This window comes from Cyanistes caeruleus, chromosome 3, assembly GCF_971803275.1.
Source record: "Cyanistes caeruleus chromosome 3, bCyaCae1.hap1.1, whole genome shotgun sequence".
NCBI classification, from domain to species: Eukaryota; Metazoa; Chordata; class Aves; order Passeriformes; family Paridae; genus Cyanistes; species Cyanistes caeruleus.
In genome coordinates this window covers 75,409,100-75,431,353 of record NC_141703.1, presented here as the reverse complement: position 1 = coordinate 75,431,353, position 22,254 = coordinate 75,409,100, and the positions used below count along the sequence as shown (strand labels likewise).

Below are 22,254 nucleotides of genomic sequence, written 5' to 3'. Positions count from 1 at the left end.
CTATTTTCTAGTCAACATTCATAGGAATTGCAGCAACAAAAACAAAGAAACAAACAAGAAATCTACCTGTTAAATCTAACTTTAATTTATGGCAATAATATAGGAGTTTCTGAAACCTGTCTCAGGTTTCATAATCATTTGTCTCATTTCACTCACAGGCTTGATTAAGGACAGCATCTCACTGCCTTAATAATTTTTTTCTTTATTTTTCATCTTTTTTCAAACTGTTTCTTGTGCAACACACTGATAACTCAGGACTTGTACATACCATTTCTTACAATGCTGTCACTCCATTTTAATTTGTATAGTTTTAAAAATTCACTATTCTTTAATAATTACAGTGTGTTCTTTTTCCTGATTTCCTAAGGAAATTAAAATTATATATTCATATTCCTTTATGGTTTGTTTTCCCTTAGTAACCAAATTTGAGAGAAAGCTAAGAATCTCAAAGTTAATTACATTTATGTAAGTCTGAAATTAGAAATTGCTCAAGGAAAAAAATGAAAATATGTGACCCTAGCATCAGAAAGGTTTAAAAGTTGAGTCCATTGTGACCTATTGGGAGGTCAAAAGACAGCTAGTACAGAGAAAACAGAAGAGCATTTTGAGAAGATTCTGACCAGTGAAGGTTCTTCAAAACCCACCAGTTCTGAGCTATAAAGCTTCAAACATTTCTTATAGTGCCTTTAATTGGAAATTTTGGGATGGGTAATAGCTAACTCATCTGAAGTAGTAGATACCTTTCAATGTTTCTATTGCTTCTTACAATTCTATAAATGATGAAGCCATAAGTCTTCACATTTACACTTCCTCAGAAAGAGAAAGCACAGAATTCATTGACAGTCCCCTGTTAAAGGAGAAATGAGTAGTGCATTAAGTATGCAAGATAAATATCCCTTCAGACCCAACTGAATAACTGTGAATTTTAAAAGATTCTAGAATTTTTAATGTCTGTGTTTTAAAAGGTGTAAAAAAATAAATTAAGTAATGGAGACATATTAACTCCTTTTGGAGAAAGTGAAAGTCCTGAAAGACCTAATAAGTATATTCCATGCTGCAGTAGAGCCATTTTGCTTCTAGTAGGATTTAGTAGGAGTTATTGAATGCTAAAGCGAAGATTTTGGAGAACTCATTACCCAACAGACACTGGGATGTTTGTACATTAGGTGTGGCATGCTGCTCTTTGTACAAAATATATTTCCCTGTTGGTGTGTAAATTTGCTGTGTTTGATGAATTTCAATCATGGGATATACATTTTAATATGGCAAATCAAAAATGGTCCACGGAAAAATTGGAATGTTGAAACTTTTATAAATATAAATGGTCCAAGTGTGCAGAAATTCTTATAAATATGAATGGTCTAAGCACTCAAATAAATATAAAGCTGTATGTGTCAAAAAAACCGACAAACATGATTTTTGGGGGCCAGGTGTCCGTCAGTCTGGACCACAGTAACAAAAAATTTTTGGAACAGGGAGGACATCTGCCATTCAAAAGAAAACAGCATGCAGTTTAATGACTTAAATAAATAAATGTCTGCATTTGTTCTCCCTTTTTGCTGTCAGCCATCTCATCAGAAATAATAAATTCTATTTTAGGCTCTCCTTAGGTCACTGCAATTAAGCCAATGTTTTTTGTAGTCTTGTATAAAATCTCCTGAAAAATAACAATACTCTTAATGCTTAATGGTTTGAAAGTTTCCATTTTCTATTACCCTGAAATTATAAGTGTTGTGATAAATCAAAAAAAAAAAGTCTTATTAGATTATTTACCCACTTGAAACAGATTCACTAAAAAGGTAAAATTTTAGGTGCAGGAAGAGAAGGCTCAGAAGAAAGACCTTAAGCTGAAGAAATGGATAGAAATTAAGGAAAGAGGTTATTAAATTTCTGTACCTATGTGAAACATTTATCTTCAGCTAAGAGCTGGTCTCAGGGCCCAACTACATTCGCTACTTTAAAGATTTTTTTGTCAGGCAGCAAATTCCAATTCTTTTAACATATCAAAATACTGACATTACACATCATTGGTAGATTTGGGCTCTCTGGGTTGTAGAAAGCCTTCTTGCTCTTTGAAGTAAGAGAATACCTGACAGCATCAATATAGTTGATAAGCCAACTTTATGGAAAAATAAAGCCCATTTTCCTGTTTGTTTCTTTTATTTTTATTTTTTTTTTTAAAAAAACCCTCCATGTTCCATTTCTGTAAATTACCAAACTGTTGGCTGACATTTTCCATATTAATGAAGCCTGAGGCAGTCACCCAACAACTCAGTCAGAAAATTCTACTTATGAATAACAGAAAATAAGTTTTAAATTGGAAAGTTAAATTTTAAGTTTTAAAATGGAAAGTGTTGGACACTATCAGATAGTACTGAATTTGTCGAGCTTTTCATCATTTATTGGTGGTGTATACTTTTGGTAAGAAACATATTTAAAAATGTACAGTTGATGCATAGAAATAAGACAAAGTAATAATTTGCTTGTTTTTATCAAGAACCACGAATGACACTTCATCCTCATCAGCATCTAGAAGAGATTCTTTCCATCAGAAGCAGAATTCAGCAATGTTTGGCTGTGATGGAGCAATACAGGAGAGCAGTAGAACAAACAAGGATAATCACCAACTTCTCTTCCAGAAAAATCTGAAAGAAATGCAACGGCTCCTTGAAAAACAGCATCTCAACAACTTGGAGGTATATTTTCATTTTCATGTGATTCAATTCAAGATGCTTTTAAGCGTGGCAAAAAGTTTCTTGAATGTGATAAAAATGAAAGTTCTGTTCAGCTGTCTTTATTAATTAGACAACACAGGACTACACACTGTACTATGCCTTATAACTAGATTATTTTTAGTAAAATCATACATATTTTCCAGTAAGAAGTCAGAGATCTTTAAAAATATTTATAAGAATATTTTCACAAATTCATCCAAGATACTTGTTATGTTGTTCTTTTTTCCTGTTAACATAAGATTTGTATGTCAGACTTCTTGTCTCTGACATTGGTAGCCATTAGTCAATCACAGGAGTCTTGTGCTACCTCTGCACTGAAATTGATGGTTTTCAGTGCACACCCAAGTTTCTGCTGTGCTGATTGTGACAGCTCAGCACAAAATGCTATAGTAGTATAATGATGGCATGTCAAATTTTGGGGGATTTTTTTGTCTGGTTGTTTTTTTCCCAGTGTGTGATGATATGTTAGAGATTGACTTCAAGTCTCTTGAGATCTCTTTTTGTCAACTTTGGAGAAGCTGCAGGTGTTCCAGCAATGAGCTTTTTCTGCCTAAATTAATTTTTAGACTGAAAATCAGTTTTAAGAGTCACCTTAGAAACAGTGAAAAGCAAGAACTGAGATCTGAAGTGATTTTTAGTTGTGCACCTTTAAGTGTGATTTTATGTCTTATTGTTGTCTTTGATTTTGGAAATACTGTCTGCAACATTACATTTTCTAGAAAAAGGAGGGAGTACTTTGGGGCTCATTCTTTTATTTCTGTAATACCTGTAATATCCAGAGTCATGGTATGTGAAATGACCTGGACTTCATGAAGTCTGTCCCTCTAATTTGGTCATGGCTGGAGGCATGGTGTCTGTGGAGCAAGGGCTTTTCCTTTTAATACAAGTGTATAGATAACTTGTGAAAGACTTTAGAGAGTTCAGATATGGTTTGGCATTGATTTTACTAGGAGCATTCATCTCTGCCTTTGTATTTACTCCGTTCTGATAGTTATGCATGAAAATCTTGAGCAGCTGATGGCTAACACAGAAAATCTCACTCAGCTGGAGTGAGATTCAAAAAAGTTAATGGAGAGAAAGTATAGTTTGTACTGGCAGTGTTCTTTCTTATTTCTAAGCATAAAAGAAGGAAGAAAAAGTGACAATTTATAGATGAGAGCTGATAAAACTGAATTCTAGATAACCACATTACAAAAATACAAAAAGGTCTAGCCTTTTTTTTTAATATCATATTTGCATTTCTCTAGTAGGGAGTTTACAAATCCTTCCCTAAATGGTGATGCTGAATTTGGCAGAAGCTGCATTAGAACATCTTAGAATTAGAAAACAAAACACGTTCTCTTTCAGAAAAATATATTAAAAGATTCTTCTAAATATATTATAAGACTTATATATTGGAGTGTTTTATCAAACAAAATTAACACTTCCTAATTGAATGCTAAGGAAAAATGGCTATGAATCATGCATAAATTTTTTGGTTTTGTTTTCTCTAAATGTTATCATCAACTTTGGACACTACATGTAATATAGGAATTTGTGTTTACAAATTAATGTATTTTTGAAAATACCTGTAAAAAATTTTGCTTTTTTTCCAGAAGGTATTTTTCTGCTACCACTAGGGGTTGCTCAGCTTCTTTCCTCTGATGAATAGTTGCACAATGTAAATATTTATACTTCAGACATTTGGACTTGCTTTCTTGAAATTGCATGCTTTGGACTCTGATTAGAAAAGTAGACAAGAAAGCTATTGACCTTGTTCCAACGCCTGAGTTTTGGAAGTTTAATACTTGGATTGTGCTGGTGGCTGGTGTGCATGTGCATTGTAACTTCCTGTTTTGTGAAATATATATTTATAATAGTTTTACTAATAAAATTTATCATTTCTAATGATTTAGAATACTCTTACTGAAATCAATAGACTTCAGTAGTCTTGATACTAGCTATTGTCCACAGTAATTTCTGAAATTAAAGTATTTCACTGTGCACATGCTTTGCAACCTGGCCATCCATTGAAATCCTTTGACCTCTCTTTGTTTCTGTTTTTACAGGCCCAACAGGATTATAAAGATTCCTAAAATTCTTTACTTTCCTACAGGGCAATAAAGTTCTATGTGAACCTTTACCAATAGATTTGTTGTGTTCCCTGCTTTGCATCTCTAAATATTTGTACAGATTCATCAGTAAGCCAAGGGTTTTAGTGGCTTCTACCATTTTCCAAAATCATTTTATGTAAGGTATTGAGAGCAGTAGATTTTCTTTTGTGCAATAGTTGCGTCCAAGCCACTACATCAAGTTAATGTTTTATGTTCATGGGTATGTTCCATTTTGAAGAATTTAATATTGCTAATTTCATCCATAAGAAAAGGTTTTGTCTCTCCATCCTTTCCTGGGTTTATTGCATGCATAAATAAAATCTTTAAAGTGGAGCAGGTAGCATGGTCTTTAGCTAAAGCTGCATGCAACTTTTCATTAGGTGACATTAGTCCCAAGGTGCTTAACATTTTTTTGAACTTTTAACTCATTATGTTGAAATTTTCCATTTCTGGTACCTGCCTTGAACTGAGTAATAAAAAAAATTTCCACTAAGTGCCTCAAATGTGACAAGGAAGAGTATTGTTCAGGTATTTTTTGTCTTTTTCTTTTTGTCACCTCTTCAATTTCATGGTCATGCAACATTATTTTGGTCAGTACAATATTTCTTGGCTCTAGCAGAAAAATATATTATGCCCAAATTAAACTGATAGCATAACATTTTATGTCTATTGTTTCATTTTTTAAACAAACTACTTGGAAGTAAGAGCTAATTCAAGACAAAATAGGTATAGATTATCCCATGGAGATTGTATTTTCCTCTTCCCTCCTTTATATGACCATAATTAGGTTACTCAAGTGATATCTGTATCTGAATTTGAATCCACTTCTGACTGATTTGAAGCAGGATTTTTACCTTGGTTTGCTGTTTTTTCTGATCATATTGTACAGCCATTGACTGCAAGACTCAATACCAGTCTTTCTATGGATAACATTCCCCTTGGAAGAAAACACTTCCATTTTTATTGAAATAGGAATGGAACACTGGTATAACTTCTCAGAAACTGCATTCCAGACCCTAACCTCAGCAGGTTATTCTTATGTCTAATACGAGAAAATTTTTTATCTTACTGTACTGTGTGTGTTTATACATGTTACCTGTAAAATCACATAAGTCTCTGAGAAACAATGAGGCATATTTTCTAAGTGATGTGCCACTGAATGGTATGGACATCACCTGCCTTGGAGGAGCTCACTTCTAAGACTGTTAGCTGTTTTTGTTACTGGGCTTTTGAGTTTCACAGTGTCTGTGAACTGGAGATGTTTCAGGTAAAACTGATGGAAAAACTGTAGTATGACAGGAATGAGTTAACTAAAGCTTCCTTCTGCAAGGGGTGTCGTGTCAGTCTAATTCTACAGAGCCACAGGCAAGACCAGCATGGAAAAAAGGAGTGCTGTGTACAGTCTCTCTCAAGCACCAAGAACTTTTAGAATGCTCAAAGCTATTTAGTGGGAAAACAGACTCTGACAGGGAGGCTAAGGATAAAATGGCCTTGAAGAAGAAGTCAAATTCGATTTTGTAGAGACCATTCAACAACTTGAAATAGGTTTCTACGGTCACCTTAAATCTAGAAATGTTGGCCATTTTTTGACTTGTAAATGTGAGTGTTAACATTTTTATGCTGATCATTTAAATTATATGACAGGCCTGAATGATTTCCTTACTTATTTTCCTCTTGGCAAGAGGAGAGGTGTTCAGTTTTCATTGGCTTTCAACCAATATTGTGACTAACGGCTATCTTCAACATTATTTTAGTAATCCAAAATTCACATGTGCTGTAAAGACAAATTGAAATGTATCTCCAGACTAAATTATTTTACCCAAATACTCCAACTTGTTTTGATTGTGTATTCCTCAAGAGTAGGTTTTGAGGTTTCAGGGGAGGTTTTTCACAAAATAACTTATTCTAAGCTTGTGCTGTGTAAAATCACATGACAGTCTTCGTATCTGACCATCTGGAGCTCATTCAACAGTGTCTTTCCTCAGTTCAAAGCCCTTCTTGCACAGGTAATAATGTAGGATTGAAGCTGAAACAGCTTTTCAGTACAAAAGAGATGGTTTCAGGGTTAGACTAATACATGGATAAGGTTTTGCTTGTGAATACATTATGATTGTTATATATACAGCATAGCTCACAAGCCACAGGAACAAGAAAATGGTTACTGTTCTTTAGTGTATACCTGTTCATTTTTTACAAGCAAATGTTTTTTCATAAGAATTGCCATACATATTAGCGTGACTCCATTTTTTGGGTTTACATTCCTATACATATATGAAATATTTATGTACAGACATGCACTAAAGTATTTTTACCATACTTCATGACTGGTTTTGGAGGGAATTTGTTTTATTGCAACAGAGTAAGATGTTCATAAATGTAGCTGAAAGAAAGGAACAGAGTAAAAATAGCAGTATCAAATCTTTAGTGTACTGCAGTTACAGTAAGATGTTTGCTTAAAGGACAGGTCTGGAAGATGTAAAGTTTGTGCATATGGGTCTACCAGGGTGCTGCATTATGCTAATGTGGTATTATCCATGATAGTATATACTGGTTTCTCAAGGTGATGCTGGAAAATATATTGATTTCTCATGGAGATTAAAGTATCAATCTCCAAATCAATTTTGCCCTTTGAAGATGACAGAACTGTGTTTTAGGGTTTTTTTTAAAAGACAAGACTTTCATGAATTGTAAAGCAACACAGAATTCATCTTTTTTCTATCCTAGTATTCTAATGGTGGCCTGGGTACCATCAATTATTTCATTATTTCTAATATGAATTATTTCTAATATGAATTATTATCAACCTGCAGCAGCACTTCTGTAGTATTTAGTAGCTTGAGCTTTGGGCAGTTTATGCCCAATACTTGCATATCTCCATAAGGAAGTGTGGTTCACCATTAATAAAGTACAAAATAAAGCAGCAAACCAAACACACAAAATGTAGAGGACAAGGATAAGCAGAGAGTAACTGGGACCTCTTTCAGAAGACTGAAAGTTCTTGTAATAAACAAAGAATTCCAATATTTTAAACAGTGGCAAGATTTAAAAAATTAACCTTTAAATTCGGTAGGCTATTTAGGGGAAGGTAGATGCTGAAAGCTTGTACAAGTTCTTATAAATCAAATCTGTGAAGTTCTTAGGAAGCACGTCTTGAAACAGATCTGAATGAAAAATGTTGAATTTTTAAAACAGGTAACATGTAAGTCACAGACTTTTTTTTAAGATGAGTGATTATATTAATGAAGCATGCAATGAATGTTGGAAATTACATGAAACTGCCTTATTAGGTAAATTTATTTCTAGAAAGATATAAGTACAAGAAAGTGCTCTTAGAAATATCATTTAGCCTTCGGGTTGCCCTGTATGGAGTCAGACTTTGTACTCAGTGATCCTTGTGGGTCCTCTTCAGCTTGGGATGTTCCATGATTCTGAAAATATTTCTGTATCTGACCTTTAGGATTTCCTAAAATCCATAAATCCACCATCTGCCCTGTCTGCTGCTTGTGCTGCAGTGCACAAGAGTGGGACCACGTTAAAAAAGCTTTACAAAGTATACTGCTAAAAAAAAACCAATAATTTTCATTGACTACAAAAATGTGTACTATTTTTTTTAGAAAATAAAGAGCTCTGATAGGGCAGTTCCTCAGCTGAAAGAGAGATTATCTTAAAAATTGTATTCACACTGATTAATTCAGGAACTGTGTACTGGTCAAGTAATATTAATCTATTCTTTTTTACTGATGTTATGGCTCCAGTTCATTCAAATTTGTTAAATGCAATAATTAAAATGATTATTATTTAAACACTAAAGAAACTACTAGAATTCATAATTCATATCCATGCCCAGTATTTCTCTATGACTATTTGCCTTATTGTGGTTTTTAATTATGCAATCCCATGCTGCTGTTACATGACAAATTTTTGGGGTAGACAATGCTTGCTCAAACTGAATTTATTAATGGGTTAGAAACAAAAAAGGGAACAATGCATTATGGTGCACACTGCCTCACCATTTAATCATTTAACAATTTTAATAGTATTTAGACCTAGCATTATAAATTGCACTCCTGGAACTGAATGACCAGATTAGTGTGTGAGAGTTAGACACTTGGGACAGGGTACCTTAAAAACAGCACTCTGAATACTGAGATGCTAAAGCAACAGAGCAACAAGTTCAGCTGAAAATCTGTTTCCTACACAATTATGTACATTTACCTCAGGCTTATTAAGACTGAAAATCAGAATAAAACATTGGTATTCAGTGTTCAGATTACTTTTCTTTTAAAATCTTCTGATAGTATGGCTTACTGAAACTGCCTGCATGCCTGTGAAATTAGAAACAAGTTCTTTTTATCCTCAGAAGTTTGAACCTGCATTTCTAGCATACTGTGATGACTTTCCAAACAGGCAAATCAGGTCCTTTCAAAACCTCATCAATTCATAGATAAGTAGTTTCTGTATCCTTAGCCTGGGAGGAGATCAGGCACCTAGGCATCAGACTGGGAAAGACAGCAGTGTTGCTAGTAAGCTTTTCTCTGCTCCTCCTATACCTTCATAGATTCTTTGGTGAGTTTAGCACAATAGAATGTATGTCTTTTTTAAGGTAAGCACCAAAATCCTTGCACAGTGTAACTTGCTCTCTTGAGTCTGCCCAGATCTCCTGAGAAATAAGTACTGTGTAGCGCTGTGTACATGATGTTTTTCACACTCATATAGAAATGAGATTATTAATTTTGAATGAACGTTCCCATTCCATACTTGGTAAATTTGAAACTAGTTGTTTAGGTACCTCACTGGCTTTTAAAGTTGGTTTTGCATCTAAGTTGAGTGGTGTCTTTTACTTCACAGTCAATGTCAAGTGTAACATGATAAATATACATATATAAAAGGCAAAAAAAATCTGTAAAGTAACCAGTTGAAATTATCAAAAATAGCAAGTAGTGTGAGAGATGTGAGTGACCTCAGTTTTCAGAATACATAGCATTTTTTCAGGATTTTTTCTTCAGAAGTGCTCCCATTCACCTCTTAGAATTATGAACAGTCAGCACTTCTAGAGCGGAAAATGTCAAATACACATGTAGCAGCTCTTTAGTGTAATAGCATTCTGACAAAGTCTTTTGGCAGAAAATTCACTTGTCAGGTTCACTTAAAATTTTACTTGTTGCTATGTTGTCCTTTCACTGGCCTTATGAAAGACCTCTTAGGCTCATGTTTTCTCTTTTAGTGCTTTACTAAAATGAAATTGCTTGACACAGCTGTTCTAAGTCATACAAGTGACCTCTTTAACTCCTCAGAAGCATTCCTTTCATAGGGACGTGGATATGTGTGTTAGATTTCATGAATTATAACATAATACAGGCTATAGGCAATACAGTAAATCATACTTATACAGCAGGAAAAATGCAAATCCAGTAAATAACAATATAGTACTCTATGAACATTCTGGTTTCTTATCATCCTATAATATTCTCACGGATTAAATAAAATTAAGTCATTGGGATTTCCAGGTTTATTTCCCTTCACTTATTAATGACTAAAAAAGGATAATTGTTGAATGTTTTTTTATTTCTGCAAAAGTACTTCTGATTACACATTTTACAAGGAAATGGGACATTTATTTGCATTATATAGTAGTCTAAAATGGGAAATATGTAAATATTTTAATGAGAATGTTAAGCATCTTTAATGTGTGAAAGGATGAAATTGTATGATGCAACAAAATAAATGTAAATGAACTAAATTTGCATGAACTAAGTAAGAGTGAGTGTGTGTTTAAATGAGAACTTCTTTGTTCTTTAGCTCCTAACATTTCTAGATGTTACCTCAACTGAGATTTTGTTTTCCATGGGGTTTTGCTTTAAAAGGAGCATACTTATTCATATAATGTAGGAACATGTCTTTTTTCAACCTCTGAGCACAACTGCTTAGAATTTTATCTTATTTTTTAAAAGTTGGAAATTTTCTTTCACCCTCCAGATTTTCATCTTGAGCTAACCTGCTATCAAGAGAAGGTTTTTTTAAAATTGATCTTTACAAAATTTTTCTTCTGTCTGTCATTTGAGAAACCCATGTTTTGCTGTACAGGTGCAGTTTCCAAATTAGACAAGAAGTAAGCCTGACAACTGTAATTTCTTTTCACTTTTTTTTCCCCTTCTGAAAATTTCAAAGTTAGTTCTTAAATTTGTCCTGATACAGAGAACTCTGGGGATATGCCTTTTCCTTGTTTGGGGAAGTTCAAGCAGAGGTTAACAACATAATTTAGCCAAAAATAAAGGTTAATAAATTACTAACTAAGTGCTACTTATTCTTTTCTATTAGAAGACGGTTTGTATAGGTTTAGTTTGAAAATGTTCCATAAAGGAATCTTTCCCTACACTTCCTTCTTTGATCTTCTACTTAGTGCCTTTATCTCAGATTATAATTATAATGGAAGACACTCTAAACATTTATTGTAAGATAAGATTTAATTCAACCATAAAAAGTCTTTCAGGACTTACTAAGCTTTTCCCTCTGCAACTTTAATATATTTGTACAGCTATAAAATATGCAATATTTAGATATAACAATTTATTAGAATAAAAAATGTTTACTATAAAAATGCATTATTAGTCGCTAAAGAACTCTGGTGAGTTTTCAAAATGTCAATTCTATTTCATTGCTAGGGGATATATAGTCACTCATGTGGAGGATATACAGTCACTACTTAACAGATTTTGCTAGTTGAAATATTTTCCATTTGAAGTCACTAATGAAAAAAAATCTATATTGCATATCTAATTTGGCTTCTCTTAATTTTTCACATCATTTTTATCCCACATTAGGTTTAAAATAACTTTGCTGCTGACCTGTGTGAAAGTGAACTTCCAAGAAGGAGTGTATGAGACTGTGAAAACTGTTGACATGCTTCATTTTCTTTATGTTCATGTGTATTTTGAAGTCCTGTACTTTACAAAGTATGTATTTTCAACCATGTCAGCATATCAGTGCTTGGATAGAGGAGTAATAGTGAAGAAAACATTTGTATAGTACATGCACACAATTGTCTCACTGGTGTTTCAGATGGTACCAGTTGCTGTTATTCATCACTCCATTAAAATTTAATGAAAAGGTTGGGGAAGTGGATGAGAATCCCTTATGCCCTGGGACTTAATCTGTCCTCAGAGAACAGGAGATATTTTATTCTCTCTGAAAGACTTGAAACAGGAGTTTCAGTGGGGGGAGTTGTTAATCACTGTGGTTATGATAACCAAGAGACTTTTATGTGTTTGCCATGACAAGACTTAACTCACATCGCTTCTGGTACTTTGTATGGAAAGAAATATACCTAGTCCAGTATTATGGAAAAGTTGCAGTTTGGGGTAGATCCACTAAAAAACCTTCATTTTCATGGATTCTCTTTCAATTTGTAACTCAAGTACCCTTACAGAGGATGAAAACCACCCAGTCTCATAGGGAAATCCAGAAACAGTACTTTGTTCAGACAACTCTAGTTCGTTTTTTATATTGCAGAATTTATATATAATTTAAGATTAAATTCATTGCACTGTGCTGCTATCTCCTCTGGATTTCTTCCCAAACTATGTAATTTTCTTTTGCAATTTAACACAGGTAAATTTTGACTTGATGGAAACATTCATGGAGATATGACTCCAAATCATAAATATGCTAGGCTCAATATTCATTTGGTCTAACCTCTCATTAATGAAAAATTATTATCAGAAAAACCTCATTTCTGATAAATCTTAGAGTTCAGTTTTATGCCTGTATTTCAGAATTTTCATCAAGAAGTCAAAGAAACAGATGATTCAGAAAGCCTGATGAGCCTTGACAGTCTTGAGGCTGGAGAACAAAATGGAAATTGCACAACACAGGGTGAATCATCTTTTACCACACAGTGTGACTGTGCCCTGTATGATCCAGAAAAATGCCAGACTAGGAATAATGGTTTACTTCACACAGATCAAAGTGCTTCTAAAAATGCACATCTAAATAATTGTCTGAGAAATTTAGATTTGCTGCACTACCACAACATACCTATTCATGATCCTGTAGCTAAACATAATGTTCTAACTCCTGCTGAACATGTAAACACTTCAGAAGAGGAATCACCTACTTCTCACAGATCTGGAAAACAACCTGCAGAATTCTCTGCCTCTGGTAAGCAAAAGACCTCTGTAAGTAATGCATTTAGTTTTCTGCAAAATATAAAAGACAGAAGCAAGCCATCTTCTGGAACAGCTAGCACATTTGACACTGGTCATCCTGTTTTCAATCGTAGCAGAGCCTGGGACAGCCCTTGTTCTATTCCAGGAGAAAGAATTCAGGATCTGATGCAAGATCAGAGTTTTAAAATGACCCCACAGGAGAGAACTAAATCTATGCAAGCATCCAGTCAACCTATTGCAACATCTGTAATCTTATTTCCTAATCAGGGATGTTCCACTGGCATTCCCAGCACACATGATGTATTACCAAAGGACAAAAACATCACTACAAGTTTTTTTAAAAATACCTTAGGAAAAATGACTAAAACAAAAGAAGAAAATATTAAATGCATGAATGCTATTATTTCAGAAACATCTTTATTTCAGGACATACCAAATGCCTCAGTTCTGTTGGAAGTTAAGCAACTGAATAATAAAGGAGGAAAGAGAAATATTATTGAAAATATTTCACTGTTACCTGATACTGATTTTAATTCTGATGCTCCTGCACAGGAAAAAATCCTGAAAAATAATATTCTTGAAAGAAAAAGAGCAAACTTATTCAGGAGTATCTTAAAGAAGGATTCTAAATATGAACCCAGTCATTTCAAAGCTGTGGTTACAGACCATGGGATCAGTCTTGGAACTCAACTCATGTCATCTATCAGAGACAGTTTAGAACTGGCAAAAATAAAAAAGAAAAGTGCAGAAAATGAAAAATACAATAGGAAGCTAAAATGGTGTGACCAAATTGACCAGATAATAATAGAAAATAATGAAAAATGCTATGAAAAAAGCATCAGTGAAATATCTTCTTCACAACTGCAATGTGTTCAAACTGCAAATAATGCTCCTAAAAATAATTTAAGTGCTGTTGCTCAGCCTTCAAACCCCATGTTCATAAAAAATCATCAGAAAAATTCTCATATGTCAAAACCAAATGTTAATACTGAAAAATCAAATAAAGAATACCCATCTCAGAATATATTTACATCTACAGGATCCTTTTCTGCTAAGAAAGCTTGGATGGTATCAAAAGATGAAGCAAGTGAACCCCCAGAATACAGCGACAATGCTAAAATTGAAGAAGGTGGTCAACTCAAAAATAAAGCAAAAATAACCAGAGGAGCAACATCTGTAAGAGTCCAGTCACGTTTTATGCCCAAGAAGAAAAAAGGCACTACGATCCAACTGCAGTCAGCCACTGAAGCCAATAAAACTCAAAAAGCTCCAGGGAAATATCTTGCACCTCACGCACCTTCCACACCTCTGCTGGGAAACAGAAGTGTTGAAAACACAGCTAGCCCTGGGTGTCAGTCACTGCTGCCTGCCGGCCTGCAAGCTACCAGTGATTTCAATGGCAGGCATGTGGTGCTAGCAAGTCAGGTTTTAAATAGGAACAGTGAAGAAAACAGTGAGAATACTGCTGGTCATGCTGGCTTGGCCACTGCCATCTCTACACCTGACTGCAGCACAGCCAAATATGAACCTTGGGCAAAAAATACTTGTTCTGTAAATAATGTTCAGGCAAGCGCCTGTCAAGATCATTCAGTAACTTGCTCTGAGAGAAAACTTGTTAACACAGAAAGGGGATTACAGCTCCATCATATCCCAGCAGCTGGAAAAACAAGCACCTTCTGGCACGGAGCACATTCTACCCAAGCTCCAAAAGACTCTGCTACTGGTAAGAGTCATGTTTCTGGGTCTGGGATGGGGGGATGTTCAGACAAAAGTCTTCTTCAAACACATCACAGATTTGTTTTCAGTTAAAACATCCAACCTTTCATCCATTCACACAACACAGCTAGTTTGAACAAGCTTTCACCATTTGTCATTCTCATTTCTATTCTAGTGGTGCCCAGAGGCCTCTCTAATGTCAGTCCTCATTTCTAATAGCTCTCTGCAATATTAAGTAAAAAGGAAGTATTTTCCCTGAGATTATATTCATGACTAATGAGCAGATGTGACAGGTGGTCTAAATAATGATATAGGAGGAAGTGACTAGGTTTATACAAGTCAGTTTTACAAGGTAACTGAGAGTGATAACTTGTTGTCCAGCAATCACTGCCACATGAAAGACTTTTAGTTCTATTGTGTTTTTAAAATGCTGACACTGTAAATGTCTACAATTACTGAGACTTAGTCCCAATAATACTATTAAAACCTGAGCAATAATTAAAGATAAGTAAAAATTAAATAGCTTCTGCCAGTCAAACTTTTCTCTGCTGCAAGGTGTATCTGATTTATAAAGAATTTTAAGAAATTTGAGGTACAATCCTGCATTTTATTAAAAAAAACCTTGGGAACAATATGAGGCACAAATTGGTTGGTAAGATACAGGAAAGATGGATAAGAAATTTTTGGGAAAATAAACTTTAATCTCCTGGGGTTTACATTTCAATTTACATTTCAACTTAACATTTCATGCATTTTGATTTGCCTTGTTTGTCCTGTGCAGCCTAGCTATATTCTGTGCCTTGGGCACTGATGACATCCTTGTACCTGTAATTTCTATTTAGTATGCTGGTTTGCTTCCTTCTGAGGGCTGCAGCTGGAGCTCCTGAGAGCTGCAGCTGAAGTTCCTGAAGCTGTAGTCCCTGCTTCAGATATAGTCAGTACTCCAAACTGCTTCACATACTGGGATCACCCCAAGGATTGCCCATGCAACTCAAAGATACTTCTAGCAAAATAATGAATACCTATAACTTTAAACTCCCCACATTTCTAGTTTTATCTACAATAATACAGAGTTTTAACTATGGAGTGATTCAGAAAAACTCTGTTGTGTAAGAGCAGATACAGGCAGGTGAATATTCTTGGCCTAAAGCAGGGGTGGGAAGAGAAAATATTATCTGCTTGTCTGTTCCAGTTCAAAGTCAAACATGAGTTTAAGATCTGTGTGACTTAACCTATTTGATTTTACATTGGAAATGAATGAAGACTTGCATTACCACACCTTGCCTCCAGCAGACATTTTTGTCTCTTGATGTCCTTATCTTCACATCAGATCAATGAATCAGGAAATGTCCTGGGTCCAAGTTGTGCACTACTAACAGTGTCTTCACTGCAACTTTAAATGCTGCATCCCCAGCGTCACATACCTCCAGCTCTTTTAGAGAAGGGCTGAGTTACTGCCTTTTAAAATTTATGTGGGTTGCCCTCTCTCAGTATCTGCTTATATTTTGTATTTTGAAAGTCTGATTGATTTTAAATACTCTAGATAACTCTTACTGACTTGCTGTTATTTGTTCAGTTTCCTGCAAATGCACACAGACACCATAGTCTTGTCCTAAAGTGCTTGCAGTGAGACTGAATACTGCACTGCTCTCTAGTAAAGGATCCACAGAGTTCCATGAAGTTTGTGAAGACACTGTAGAAAATGTGATCTGTTGCAATGCTTTGCCAAATGTAAAGAAAGTGAGAACCAGATGAATACAACTGTTTTCCATGAGGATCTTAATTTAGTTTGGCTTCCAGGCTTCAAGTTCAAGTTCATCTTCTGCCTGACACATATTATAACATATTATTGTAGCAGGATATTAGAATTTTTAGCACCTTTCTTGTTCAGTCAGTAAAGCCTTTAAAAATGTGTTTAACCTTTAACCCATGACAAATATGGAGCAAATTAACATGCTTACAGTTAAATAGCAGTAGACTGTTCAGTATTCCCTTAAAGATACTATTGATTATTATCATTGTTTTGTCTTATATGTCTCAAAGGAATCTTCTCCTTGGCATTGATCTAGTTTTGCAAATTAATTAAATTAAGTATTGATGCATACACATAGAACAGCTTTGAATTCTATTTTTTCAGAAAAATATGATGTTATTACTTATATAACAAGAGAGTTCTTTTTTTCTTTATTTTTTTATTTTCTCTCATATTCAATATAGCATGATCACATTTCCTTTCCTTTTCAGGTGCTATTCAGCGCCATGTATCATGTTACAATAATTTGCATATAACTAGATGGCAACATTTCAAAGCTAATATGTTCCATGTTACTATTGAAGGCAGCAGCCAGATGACAAGTTTCAAATATGTTTCTAGGATCAGTTTTCTTTTTCTATGAGTGATAAGAATTCTGCTTTAATGTCACTGTAATAACCAGAAAACATATAAATTGTTTTCAATTATGAACTGTACATTAAACTGCACATGTAAATATTTATTGTGTAAATAAATAGGCGATTTGTTTTCCCAAGTTTAAATCAAGTAACTCCATTTACAAATCTAGGAACTGTATTTACAAATTAGAATACAGTATCTCCTTGCTATGCAGATTCTTGAGTTACACATGAAAATTCTAATTTGCATCTCCAGTTTGTACACATGAAAGTTTAATTAAGAGCATAATTTTAATCTGAAACTCAACACTTCAATTCTGAAAATGTATTGCTACACCAGACAAAACTGAGATAAATTTGAAGTACAAATTAGACCTCTCTCACTGAGAGAAAATGCTGCGCAGCAGTACTGCCTTTTAAAAATTAGCACAAAGAGATACTAATTAATAAGATTAACTACAAAATGCCAAGCTATAGAAATAAGGTTTAAATCCATGATTTTTAAACCTCACAATACCTGTGAGGCCACATCTGGAATACTGTGTTCAGTTCTGGGCTCCTCAGTACAAGAGAGACATGGACATGCTGGAGATAGTCTAGCGAAGAGCCACAAAGATGGTAAAGGGACTGGAGCACCTCTCCTATGAGGAAAGGCTGAGAGAATTTGGGATATTCAGCCTGGAGAAGGCGTTGGGGAATCTTACCAACATCTATAAATACCTGGAAGGAAGCTGCAAAGAGGATGGAGCCAGGCTCTCTTTAGTGGTGCCCACTGAAAGTACCTGGGCAGTGGGTACAAACTGAAACACAGGAATTTCCCTCTGGACATCAGGAAACTTTTTTTTTTTTCTTATTATGACAGTGACTGAGCACCGGCATAAATTGCCCAGAGACTTTCTTGAGTCTCCGTCCTTGGAGTCACTCAAAAGCCATCAGACCATGGTCCTGGGCAATGAGCTCTATGTGGCTCTGCTTGAATGGGGGCACTGGACCAGATGACTTCAGAAGGTCCCTTCCCACCTCTGCCATTCTGTAATTTTGTTAATCAAATAAACTCTGTGAACTACTACATGTTTTCTGCACACTACTATGTAATCTTAATGAAAGTTGAATCAATTAACATTGAGATACAACAATTTCTCAACAGTCATCTATTGTGTTGGACAGTTAGACTTTAAGATTATTCTCTAAATGCAATTTATTTTCTAAAACATTACTTATTTGTTATTTTTTATATCACAGCTCACCTTTCTTTCTCCTTTTTACTTGGTAAGACCACCTTGTATCTCTGTACAGACCATCTTTATTATCTGGGACTCAACATTGGGCTTCACATAAGCTGCTTATGTCCACATCCAAGACAATTTAAGGAGATCAGATGTAAATATCTAAATTTAGGCAGAGACATTTACTCATCATTATTAGTTTTGCAACTACTATATTTATCATGTTGTTTACACATTTTTGGTTTAATTTTGTCTGCATGTCATTTAAGGTGGTGTTCCTGTTACAAGACAAAATCAGGTTTTTGACAACTATGAAAATAAACACCGAGCTTTTTCAGAATGCCGAAGACAAAGTGTCGTCTCTAAAATACAGAAACCTGCTCATCATGCACAGGTTAATATAAAATACTATAAAAAATAAAAATGTTTTTTATCTTCAAAGTGGAAAGAGTTTCAGGAATATCAAAGATTTGTTCCTTGTCACATGATTTTGAATCAATGTGCTTAGTCAGCTTGCTGTCACTGCAAATGAAAGGAATAAAACCAATAGAAGATATATATATATAAACAAAATATATAGAATACATCTCTGTACTTGTTTACAGTAATATTTTTTCCGTTGAAAACATTTGGTACTACTAAATTATAAACAAAACATGTTCAGAAGGTAGTATAGTTACCTTAAATTATACTTAAACTACTCTTACAATATTTTTTTATAGAATTCATTATGTGCTGTCCAACTGAGTCCCATTCAGTCTGCATTTGTTCCAGTACAAAGAATGAAAAACATCTCTAAATCTGAGGAAGGTATAGTAAGGCAACTCACTTTAGTTCTTGGTTATACATAAAGTAGAATGACAGATACACCCACATGACTTGCGACTTTTGGCATCAGCGATTCTAAGTAAGAAAGGGTAATTCTCTACAGCAAATTTTTTTTCCTGTAAATGTAAGATATAGCATCATAGAGCATGATATTAATGGTTTTATAAATGCTTACAACATATATTCAGTTTTCATTCCATTCCTCCTTGTTTTTAAATGTGTTTGTCACATATAACTGTATGATATGAACAGGTATTGCTTGCTATGATTACATATTTCCAAACTCATTAGGACTTTCTCTGGTGCCATTTTTAAGATGCATTAGTGTTCTTAATTATTTCATTTTCTAACATATAATGTTTCTTGATTTTGCCACCTTTCCCTTCTTTTAACATCAATTTTGTGTGTTTCACAGACCAGTCATGAAAATGAGTAGTTTATTTAAATGATTATTCAAACAAGACCTTCTCATTTGAAGTTCCCTCTGTAATCTCTTCAGTTTCAGAAAGCATTGCTCAGTTTCTAGTGGCAGAAAAACTAGCAAGTACACCAATTGCAGAGGATGAAATTCTGGCAGCCATGGACCGTGTGCAGCCAGCCAGCAAGCCCTCACTGCTTAAAAGGGGTCCGTGTCCAGGCAGGAGTGCTCTTTCTGCAGAAGAACACAAGATTTTCCAGTCCCTGGATTGTCTGAATCAAAAGCTACAGAGTAAGTTAGATAATAAATGGAATGCTACATCAATTCATTAAATAACTTTATATTTTGTTGGCATAGATTTTTTTTAAAAACCAGGAATCCTGTAATAGAAATATATTACATTATTGTTGTTGTTGTTATTTACTAAATGTAACAAACAGTGTATTAAAATCAGGAACCCCCTATTTAAGTTAATTAAATTTACTAATTAAAATTACTTTAAAATAATGGTAACTTTGTCTTGGTAAAAAATAACTCTAAATATGATGGGAGGACAACTTCAGAAGAAACTGGCTCAGCCTAATTGTACATGCTGTTTGTAAGAGATGTTTGTCAAAATTGTTCCTTCAAGGTGCATCAGATGCATCAGTCTCACTTGGAAATCTGTTCTAAAGCTTACCCATCTTAATTTTTTTGCAGTCCTTTTTTGCAAATTATTGCCTTCTATGTCATATAGTTTTACAAATGTAGCCCTTTATAATGAATGGCTTTTCATTTTCTTCTAATATTTTAGAATGTTCCTCTTCTCCATGAATTCTGAAAGGCTAGAAATGAGTTCTGACATTGCTGCAGATAAATAAAATTGTTTAAGTGAATATTACTTGTGCAACCATTTTAAAAAGTCAGACTTACCTAAGTGTTCTCTAACTCGTTCTTTTATGCCAGGTGGATTTCTTACCTGCTTTAACTGGTGCTCTTTATATGAACTCCCCATCACAGCTTCCATTTTGCTGAAGAATGCAGGGAAAAAGTCTGTACTCTGTACTTGATAAATTTTTCCCTAGTGATTCATTAGCTAACACTTTCATTAGTCATCCTATGATAACTATTACACTTGAAGAACAAACTTCTTGAGTCTCTTGCTACTTTTGGGTTTGCTTTGACCAATGTGATCATTCAGGTTTTCCATTAAAAATTCACATTAGTTTGGCATAATTTTGCTATTTTGTGTGCTCCATCCTGTACTTGGAATCAGTGGGGACTTTATGACTTAATCTCTTCACATTTCTGCTTGGCTTTTTATATGATTGGAATAACTGCTTGTCATTTGTGCTCTACATGGAATTGCCAGCTCTCCAGAATTTTACATTTTCCTTGGACTTTTCTCATATAAAAGTTTACATGCCAATTATTTGAGTTTATTAGAGTGTGCTTTCTTAAAGTCTGTTGATTTCACTTTATTATTCCACTACTAATCCTTCTGGACTGCACCATTTCATGGTCAGGTTACCCAATTTTCCCCCTTATTGACTGGAATCAAGCTAAACCAGAGCTTATTAAAATTCTGCACACTATCCTTATATTTCTACATTACATGGTGAATAGTCTGACTTTGAGGAAAAAGGCTTCAGTTTCCTATAAACTACAACAAGAGAATAAAAGATCTTTTCAATTGTTTAGAAACTTTCTGCAGCTGTAGTTTACAATTCATGCTCTGTCAAACAGTGGTTCAGAATTTCATTTTATCATAACCTGTGGTTATTGCTTCCAGGCAAATGGAAATTAAAGAATCCATTCTTTACCAGAGAAGTGTTTCAGTATGATGTGCTTAGGTTAAGAAAGTAGATATGAAAAGAGAAATATGAGCATATAAAATTAATTTTCTGTATAAGTAACAGAGAAGCTGCAGAGAAGGGAAAGGTAAATTCAGAAAAAGAACTGGGAGCATTTGAAAATGCTGAGGTTTTCAAAGTGTGAAAAGGCAAAGTGTAAGAAAAGTACATAGCAATATGGAAGAAACAGTAAAAGAATCATAGGAGTTAACAGATTGCAAATGAAGTAACTGTGAAAGTTAGTGTAATACATACACATACGTATCTGCAATTTAATTAGCATGCCTAATTATTTAGGGATTAAAATTGGTAATAGGAAGCTGGGAAATTTTACAGGTAGACTTACATGTAAGTACTTTTAAGTAGGTAAGTGCTGTATGTATTTACATGTCATACAAGTACATTGCTTTTCTAAACTGTTACCTTTTTGCACCCCTTCTTTTGGCTTTGTTTTCACATGTTACCAAACTGAAAAACTGTAGCTTTATATGGGTCTTTTTAATGAATTGCAGTCAATCACTAGCCAATCTACATCCAGAATATTTGCTGCCAGTGTAGATGGCATTCTTTTCTCTAGATTTAGATGTTTTTATTGATACTAATTTTTTTTAGTATCAATTAGTCATTATTTAGTATCATTATTAGTCATATACTATTTAGATGCAAATTTTAAAAATAGAGGCATGGCCTATACTTCAGCAGCCTTTGGTAGGGGAGATAAAACCAGTGCTATTAAATTACATTTTCACAATATTCAGAAAGTTTTGAGTTGAATATTTGATGGTGAATCTTATTTTTATTGAAATATTTTGTTTTATAATATTAAATATATACTTTCATGTTTTTTTCA

The 22,254-nt window shown here is 34.2% G+C and overlaps 1 protein-coding gene and 1 long non-coding RNA gene across 6 annotated transcripts in view; one reads left to right on the top strand and one right to left on the bottom strand.

Annotated features, from left to right (window-relative positions):
• CEP126 (centrosomal protein 126) overlaps nt 1-22,254 on the top strand; it is a 53,180-nt gene that overhangs the window by 12,266 nt on the left and 18,660 nt on the right. For 3 of the 4 annotated variants that reach the window (XR_015284811.1, XM_086882002.1, XM_086882003.1), the window contains exons 5-9: nt 2,498-2,696; nt 12,601-14,716; nt 18,596-18,720; nt 19,049-19,136; nt 19,654-19,863. Coding sequence is in view for 3 of the 4 variants with exons in the window: in XM_086882002.1 (XP_086738128.1) it covers nt 2,498-2,696; nt 12,601-14,716; nt 18,596-18,720; nt 19,049-19,136; nt 19,654-19,863 (2,738 nt within the window). In the remaining variant the exon portion in view is untranslated. The remainder of the gene's footprint in view (nt 1-2,497; nt 2,697-12,600; nt 14,717-18,595; nt 18,721-19,048; nt 19,137-19,653; nt 19,864-22,254) is intronic. The other variant, XM_086882004.1, reaches the window with a different exon arrangement.
• The window catches only part of LOC147654261 (uncharacterized), a 34,085-nt gene continuing 30,349 nt past the window's right edge, over nt 18,519-22,254 (bottom strand). The window contains exons 4-5 of one of the 2 annotated variants that reach the window (XR_015284812.1): nt 20,531-20,582; nt 19,739-19,806 (exon numbers count right to left, since the gene is read on the bottom strand). This is a non-coding gene — a long non-coding RNA (uncharacterized LOC147654261). Of the gene's footprint in view, nt 19,807-20,530; nt 20,583-22,254 lie in introns of both variants that reach the window. The other variant, XR_015284813.1, reaches the window with a different exon arrangement.